Source organism: Salmo trutta, chromosome 21, assembly GCF_901001165.1.
Source record: "Salmo trutta chromosome 21, fSalTru1.1, whole genome shotgun sequence".
Taxonomy (NCBI): domain Eukaryota; kingdom Metazoa; phylum Chordata; class Actinopteri; order Salmoniformes; family Salmonidae; genus Salmo; species Salmo trutta.
Window position 1 is genome coordinate 51666786 of NC_042977.1, and position 8944 is coordinate 51675729.

Sequence of the window (8944 nt, forward strand, 5' to 3'; positions counted from 1 at the left end):
CCACTGAGGATCACGGTTCATTGGTTTAAATATTATGGGGACCTATAGCCTACATTTGGCAGCATGAGTTTCCATCTCATTATCATCTAGACATGAAGATGAAATTAATGAAATATCGTCACGCCTACAATAAAAACCTCCAGGCTTCAATCATGAGTCAAAAACACTTATTACAGGGGGCAGTTTGGAAAAACAAATTCTGTGTGAATCGTCCTCTGGAATAATGCTCATGCTTGTATAATAATGACATAACCAACGTCTCTAGTAGTCTAAATAGCGTTATAACAGAGCGCACAGCATCATCCCATGGGATCCGTCAAGGCTGCACACAGCAGAAATATCACTGAAATATTCTAGTTCCTACACATCAACTTCCATATTCAAACAAAATAGTCATTTTATACAACGCAAATGTAGTCCTATTAGCAGGACTGCAATAATGAGATGGTGTACGTGTGTGCGCATCCGCTTCGGTGTGTTTTGGGAGTCGAGCAAGAATCGACTCCTTTCGACCCCAATCACAGGAGTCGGAGTTGGAGTCGACTCCAATAAGTCCTGGAGTCGTGCACCTCTCGCAGTGGATGAGTTGCTGAGGGGTGAAGAGGCAACAGCGCCAACATCCCACAATGCAATACCTTCCACAAGGGGTAAATCGCGCCTGCGTCCTGTGCGCTTCCTTTTTGGACCAACGTCTCCAGAACTACAATGGTGAGACGAAAATGTCCCCTTCCTAATCCACATCCATCTAACTCATCCAAAGCGAATGATGGAATAACAATTTATCTGATGGGCCGTTTATATAATTCGCCATTAGCTCCAAAAGTTATTGTAGATATTTTTTTGAGAGCGAATGGCCAAAAATACATGTTTTTTAGTGTTCGCATACCTGGTAGTCCATAGACATGGCCGCCCGGTATGTGCATGTCACTCGGGGTTTGCTCTGGCCGGTACCGAGTGCTTCAAATTGGGTCCCGTTTCCCAAGCTAGTTACAGATATGTGTTGGTGGTTTTTGTAGCGTTAATCTGCAGCAACCATAAACCATGCTTGGTTATGTAGTTGCCTTATTAACTATCTGTAAAAGCTGGTTGCTTGTCACGGTGTGTCCTCGCCGGTGTAGACCGCAGTCTTCAGTACTAACTAGGCTAATGCTAACTTATTATGGTTCTCTAAATGTTTCACAAATGTAACTTTTAACTATTATCTCTCTCTCTAGTGTGGTTGTAGAGTAGAAGTTAGTTATATCCGCCATGTTGTCTATATGCCAACAAATCAAAAGGTATAGTAAGCTGGCTAGTGTGTGTTTTTAACTAGATTTGGGTAGTTTGCTTGGCAAGTTTGAACGTGTAATGTTTGAGAGGTCATTGCATTCATTGCTAGTTATTTATGGGGTTTTATTAACTGGGTAAAAAGCAGTTTGCACTGGGTGGAAAGGGATTGCATTCGTTTAGGGACCGAGCTGTCTCTCCGACATGCCTCTCAGGCTGATGGTGAAGTCTGCTCAAAACAAGACATGTAGGTTATCACTTCTACACCTGCATTGCTTCCTGTTTGGGGTTTTAGGCTGGGTTTCTGTACAGCACTTTGAGATATCAGCTGATCTAAGAAGGGCTTTATAAATACATTTGATTTGATCACGTGGCGTAATGAGTAGAATTCTGTGTTTTCACATGCAAAATTGATTGCTTTTGATTAAAACGCATTATTTGCCTTTCCAGTTTGAACAATGGATCATGTTGCCTTGTTGACGACAACCCGAGCAGAGCAGATTGGTGTTGGATTTGAGCAATGTGTTCTGGCTTGGCCGGGTCACGTGACGGTCATGGCCTGGTTCAACCCGGCCATTTCTAACACTGCCAATGTTAGCGAAATGTTTGTTTTTCAGCGCTCCTGTTGAGGTTTTTGTCTATGTAATGGGAGGAGTGGTATTTCCTACCGTAAAGGCTAACGGTAAGATGGGGGGTGACTAGGTTGTGTGTTAATTTGGTGTCTCCCCTTTTCCTCAGGCCAAGCGCACCAAGAAGGTGGGGATTGTGGGTAAATACGGCACACGTTACGGCGCGTCGCTCAGGAAGATGGTGAAGAAGATTGAGATCAGCCAGCACGCCAAGTACACCTGCTCCTTCTGTGGCAAGGTACGGTCCACACCTCTACCACATACAGCCAGTATACCTGCTCCTTCTGTGGCAAGGCACGGTCCACACCTCTACCACATACAGCCAGTATACCTGCTCCTTCTGTGGCGAGGTACAGTCCACACCTCTACCACATACAGCCAGTATACCTGCTCCTTCTGTGGCGAGGTACTGTCCACACCTCTACCACATACAGCCAGTATACCTGCTCCTTCTGTGGCAAGGTACAGTCCACACCTCTACTACATACAGCCAGTATACCTGCTCCTTCTGTGGCGAGGTACAGTCCACACCTCTGCCACATACAGCCAGTATACCTGCTCCTTCTGTGGCGAGGTACAGTCCACACCTCTACTACATACAGCCAGTATACCTGCTCCTTCTGTGGCAAGGCACGGTCCACAGCTCTGCCACATACAGCCAGTATAACTGCTCCTTCTGTGGCGAGGTACAGTCCACATACAGCCAGTATACCTGCTCCTTCTGTGGCAAGGTACAGTCCACATACAGCCAGTATACCTGCTCCTTCTGTGGTGAGGTACAGTCCACACCTCTACCACATACAGCCAGTATACCTGCTCCTTCTGTGGCGAGGTACAGTCCACACCTCTACTACATACAGCCAGTATACCTGCTCCTTCTGTGGCAAGGCACGGTCCACAGCTCTGCCACATACAGCCAGTATAACTGCTCCTTCTGTGGCGAGGTACAGTCCACATACAGCCAGTATACCTGCTCCTTCTGTGGCGAGGTACAGTCCACATACAGCCAGTATACCTGCTCCTTCTGTAGCAAGGTACATTTTTTTTGCCGTCCACAGTCGGTATGTCAAAATACATGATACACACCTCTCACACGTGGACGGCAAAAAAATGTTTTGTTCCTTCCGAACGGTTACTGATGTCTTAATCCTTAAGTCTAGTGATGCACTGGTGTGTCAATCTAACTAACATAATAAAACGATCCCAATGAAACTCTGTCAGTGTAAAATGGAGATGTGGGTTTCCTGTCTCTGTCAGACTTCCACATCTGTGGTAAAAGGTGACGGCTAGAGCGCTGTTAGTCACACTGAGACAACCCAAATGTATTTATTTATTTCCCAGAAATCTTTGTAACGTCCGACCGGTTTGGCCTACGTAGTAATATGACCACTATGGAAAGACGATTCTCACCAACACTGTTCTCTATTTTGCTCTACGGCCCCACAAGTGTCCCAGGACTCGTCTGAAGGTAACCGATACAAATTAATAGAAGTATGGAGGTAGATTTGGGACCCCAAAAAATAAGGGCTTAAATGTGTAAAAAAAACAACAACAAAAAAACATTTCCTGAGCTTTCTTATCTCTCTTAGGACACACTTCAAAACCTTATTCAATATTAATCCAATAGTTTTTTTTACGGTTACATAAAGGAGTCCTACATTTGATCGAACGGCTGAATGATCCTTGGTATGACCGCTGTTGGATTCTGGGGTGAACTTTGAACATGGTTATACTGAGAAGTACAGGAACATTAATAACAGACGAGCGGGTGGAGACATAATGACGCTTGGGAGGAGCTGAGTGCAGGGAGAACAACCACATGTAGTAGTATTATTAGTACTATTAGTGGTAGTAGTACTATTATATACTACTATGTTTAGAGATACGGAGGAGACTCCACCCAAAGTGGGGTCTGAATACCACCACAGGGGGAAGCCCTGTCTGTCTGAATACCACCACGGGGGAAGCCCTGTCTGTCTGAATACCACCACAGGGGGAAGCCCTGTCTGTCTGAATACCACCACAGGGGGAAGCCCTGTCTGTCTGAATACCACCACAGGGGGAAGCCCTGTCTGTCTGAATACCACCACGGGGGAAGCCCTGTCTGTCTGAATACCACCACAGGGGGAAGCCCTGTCTGTCTGAATACCACCACAGGGGGAAGCCCTGTCTGTCTGAATACCACCACAGGGGGAAGCCCTGTCTGTCTGAATACCACCACAGGGGGAAGCCCTGTCTGTCTGAATACCACCACAGGGGGAAGCCCTGTCTGTCTGAATACCACCACAGGGGGAAGCCCTGTCTGTCTGAATACCACCACAGGGGGAAGCCCTGTCTGTCTGAATACAGCTGTGTCGACCCTTTGGGAAGAATTAAACTTGGCTAATGCTTTTCTAGTGTTTGTGAGTTATTTACTCTTAAAATTAAACCCTAACACCATCTAAACACCCCCAACGGCTTAGACTGATAGAGGTTAATAACAGTATTGAACTGATGTTACTAACAGTACTTGTGTTTAATCATCAGACCAAGATGAAGAGGAGGGCTGTTGGTATCTGGCACTGTGGGTCCTGCATGAAGACTGTTGCTGGAGGTGCCTGGACATACAAGTAAGTAGCTCTGTGTTTCTGGACTGTGGGTGGGGTGCCTTCTCCATCTATCCCCTGCTCGAATCTCCCCCTCAGATTAGACTCGACTAAAAAATATATATATATATTCTCGACAGCTGTTATGGAAACAAGAAGTTTCAGTATAACTTTATAAATGCGACAATTTGTTCGTTTGACATGGGTATCTTTTTCTGTCTGTAAAATTATTTATGCGAGCAAAGGCAGTTTGCCAAATGTTGATTTCATCATAACCATCATATCGACGTAAACTTGGAGTCACGCGACGACATCGTGTGGTGGTCCTCACCACTACGACAGGGGAAAGCAGGCAGTTTATTAGATGATATGGTGTGGTGGTCCTCCCCACTACGACAGGGGAAAGCAGGCAGTTTATTAGATGATATGGTGTGGTGGTCCTCCCTCTACGACAGGGGAAAGCAGGCAGTTTATTAGATGATATGGTGTGGTGGTCCTCCCCACTACGACAGGGGAAAGCAGGCAGTTTATTAGATGATATGGTGTGGTCCTCCTCCCCACTACGACAGGGGAACGCAGGCAGTTTATTAGATGATATGGTGTGGTGGTCCTCCCCACTACGACAGGGGAAAGCAGGCAGTTTATTAGATGATATGGTGTGGTGGTCCTCCCCACTACGACAGGGGAAAGCAGGCAGTTTATTAGATGATATGGTGTGGTCCTCCTCCCCACTACGACAGGGGAAAGCAGGCAGTTTATTAGATGATATGGTGTGGTCCTCCTCCCCACTACGACAGGGGAAAGCAGGCAGTTTATTAGATGATATGGTGTGGTGGTCCTCCCCACTACGACAGGGGAAAGCAGGCAGTTTATTAGATGATATGGTGTGGTGGTCCTCCCCACTACGACAGGGGAAAGCAGGCAGTTTATTAGATGATATGGTGTGGTGGTCCTCCCTCTACGACAGGGGAAAGCAGGCCGTTTATTAGATGATATGGTGTGGTCCTCCCCTCTACGACAGGGGAAAGCAGGCAGTTTATTAGATGATATGGTGTGGTTGTCCTCCCCACTACGACAGGGGAAAGCAGGCAGTTTATTAGATGATATGGTGTGGTGGTCCTCCCCACTACGACAGGGGAAAGCAGGCAGTTTATTAGATGATATGGTGTGGTCCTCCCCTCTACGACAGGGGAAAGCAGGCAGTTTATTAGATGATATGGTGTGGTGGTCCTCCCCACTGCGACAGGGGAAAGCAGGCAGTTTATTAGATGATATGGTGTGGTGGTCCTCTACGACAGGGGAAAGCAGGCAGTTTATTAGATGATATGGTGTGGTGGTCCTCCCCACTACGACAGGGGAAAGCAGGCAGTTTATTAGATGATATGGTGTGGTGGTCCTCCCCACTACGACAGGGGAAAGCAGGCAGTTTATTAGATGATATGGTGTGGTGGTCCTCCTCCCTCTACGACAGGGGAAAGCAGGCAGTTTATTAGATGATATGGTGTGGTCCTCCTCCCCACTACGACAGGGGAAAGCAGGCAGTTTAGATGAAATGGTGTGGTGGTCCTCCCCACTACGACAGGGGAAAGCAGGCAGTTTATTAGATGATATGGTGTGGTGGTCCTCCCCACTACGACAGGGGAAAGCAGGCAGTTTATTAGATGATATGGTGTGGTGGTCCTCCCCACTACGACAGGGGAAAGCAGGCAGTTTATTAGATGATATGGTGTGGTCCTCCTCCCCACTACGACAGGGGAACGCAGGCAGTTTATTAGATGATATGGTGTGGTGGTCCTCCCCACTACGACAGGGGAAAGCAGGCAGTTTATTAGATGATATGGTGTGGTGGTCCTCCCCACTACGACAGGGGAAAGCAGGCAGTTTATTAGATGATATGGTGTGGTGGTCCTCCCCACTACGACGGGGGAAAGCAGGCAGTTTATTAGATGATATGGTGTGGTCCTCCTCCCCACTACGACAGGGGAACGCAGGCAGTTTATTAGATGATATGGTGTGGTCCTCCTCCCCACTACGACAGGGGAAAGCAGGCAGTTTATTAGATGATGTGGTGGTCCTCCCCACTACGACAGGGGAAAGCAGGCAGTTTATTAGATGATATGGTGTGGTCCTCCCCTCTACGACAGGGGAAAGCAGGCAGTTTATTAGATGATATGGTGTGGTCCTCCTCCCCACTACGATGGGGGAAAGCAGGCAGTTTATTAGATGATATGGTGTGGTGGTCCTCCCCACTACGACAGGGGAAAGCAGGCAGTTTATTAGATGATATGGTGTGGTCCTCCTCCCCACTACGACAGGGGAAAGCAGGCAGTTTATTAGATGATATGGTGTGGTGGTCCTCCCCACTACGACAGGGGAAAGCAGGCAGTTTATTAGATGATATGGTGTGGTGGTCCTCCCCACTACGACAGGGGAAAGCAGGCAGTTTATTAGATGATATGGTGTGGTCCTCCCCACTACGACAGGGGAAAGCAGGCAGTGGAATACTGGAATTAGCTGGTAGCATCTCTGGTATAGAGGTGGTTCTTCCCTCCAGACTGGAATTAGCTGGTAGCATCTCTGGTATAGAGGTGGTTCTTCCCTCCAGACTGGAATTAGCTGGTAGCATCTCTGGTATAGAGGTGGTTCTTCCCTCCAGACTGGAATTAGCTGGTAGCATCTCTGGTATAGTGGTGGTTCTTCCCTCCAGACTGGAATTAGCTGGTAGCATCTCTGGTATAGTGGTGGTTCTTCCCTCCAGACTGGAATTAGCTGGTAGCATCTCTGGTATAGTGGTGGTTCTTCCCTCCAGACTGGAATTAGCTGGTAGCATCTCTGGTATAGTGGTGGTTCTTCCCTCCAGACTGGAATTAGCTGGTAGCATCTCTGGTATAGTGGTGGTTCTTCCCTCCAGACTGGAATTAGCTGGTAGCATCTCTGGTATAGTGGTGGTTCTTCCCTCCAGACTGGAATTAGCTGGTAGCATCTCTGGTATAGTGGTGGTTCCCTCCAGACTGGAATTAGCTGGTAGCATCTCTGGTATAGTGGTGGTTCCCTCCAGGCTGGAATTAGCTGGTAGCATCTCTGGTATAGTGGTGGTTCCCTCCAGACTGGAATTAGCTGGTAGCATCTCTGGTATAGTGGTGGTTCCCTCCAGGCTGGAATTAGCTGGTAGCATCTCTGGTATAGAGGTGGTTCTTCCCTCCAGGCTGGAATTAGCTGGTAGCATCTCTGGTATAGAGGTGGTTCTTCCCTCCAGGATGGAATTAGCTGGTAGCATCTCTGGTATGATCTGTCCTGTGTGGAAACAGAGCTGTTACAGCATGGCTGGAACTAAAGCCTGCACCATCAGTATTGGCGTAATGCTACTTTCATTCTCTCTTGGAGATGCCCGTGTCTGAAAACATTAATCTTCAGAGTTGTAAATATATTGACCGCGTCATGTACCTTGACTTTTCCTTGTTCAGAGGGTTGAAACATTCGTCCTGTTTGCAATAAAGTAATACTGAAAAGAATTCAACTTTTTGCCCAGAATACAAAGTGCTCTGTTTGGGCACTGAGTACCTCTCTCCATATTTACAAGCATAGTAGTGGCTGCATCATGTTATGAGTATTCTTGTAATTTGAGTTTCAGGTTATAAACTAAGCACAGGCAAAATCCTAGAGGAACAAGTCACCTTTCAGCAGGACAATGACCTAAAAGACAATGTCAAATCTACACCGGTTGCTATTGGCAACTGGTTTACCAGGCGCAGGTTAAGCCTAGTCCAGGACTAAAAGCACTTTAATGGAGATTCTTCATGTAAAGGGCTTCTTAGTTCAGGGCTAGACTTAACCTGTATCTGGGGAGACAGCCTGGCCCCCCCTTGGTGTCTTAATGAGTTCAGTATGTTTCCACTGTATGTGCTAAACCATTATTCCGTCTCTGTAAGAAATCATTGTTCCTCTGTTTCAGCACGACGTCTGCAGTCACAGTGAAGTCGGCCATCAGAAGACTGAAGGAGCTGAAAGACCAGTAGACTGTTACTGTTATGTACAGTTTGACCTGGACGCTGTGTCGAACATTTACCACAATAAAGATCAGTCTGGAGCAGAACACCGGAGTCTATTTGTACTGCTTGTGTTGCTGTTAGTACAGCGCTGTGTGTTGCCTGCCACCTCGGCTGAGTGTCTGAATGTTACTTGGCGCTGATGTTTAACTCCTACAGTCCCACTGTGAGTTTTGGACTTCTAGCCTCTTTTAAAAATATTGTTTGAGCTCCAGACTTCTGGGTGATTCCATTGGTTTTCATTTTTTTCCTGTATGACTAAAAAGCTCTTAAAAGCTATGAGAAGCAGATCCAAACGAATGCAGTGGAACCATTACAGAAAAGAACGTGGTAAATAAAACACTTAATTGTGAAGCTAAATTTCAGGGCTGGACATGCATATAAAAGAGTGATAGATTGATGGGGTCTGAGTGATGGG

General features: G+C 46.9%; 2 protein-coding genes and 1 long non-coding RNA gene across 3 annotated transcripts; all 3 read left to right on the forward strand.

Moving 5' to 3' along the window:
- Window positions 1-588: 588 nt before the first annotated feature.
- rpl37a (ribosomal protein L37a) lies at window positions 589-8573 on the forward strand. Its single transcript, XM_029706125.1, has 4 exons — window positions 589-708; window positions 2005-2133; window positions 4422-4504; window positions 8433-8573. Exons 1-4 carry the CDS (start codon window positions 706-708, stop codon window positions 8494-8496), a joined length of 279 nt encoding a protein of 92 aa, XP_029561985.1. The 5' UTR covers window positions 589-705; the 3' UTR covers window positions 8497-8573.
- On the forward strand, window positions 2145-4041 carry LOC115157680 (uncharacterized). Its single transcript, XR_003868525.1, has 2 exons — window positions 2145-2727; window positions 2930-4041. It is a non-coding gene; the product is annotated as an uncharacterized LOC115157680 (long non-coding RNA).
- On the forward strand, window positions 4516-7034 carry LOC115157678 (uncharacterized). Its single transcript, XM_029706124.1, has 2 exons — window positions 4516-5645; window positions 6036-7034. The coding sequence occupies exons 1-2, from the start codon at window positions 5475-5477 to the stop codon at window positions 6594-6596; spliced, it is 732 nt and encodes a 243-aa protein (XP_029561984.1). The 5' UTR covers window positions 4516-5474; the 3' UTR covers window positions 6597-7034.
- Window positions 8574-8944: the final 371 nt, after the last annotated feature.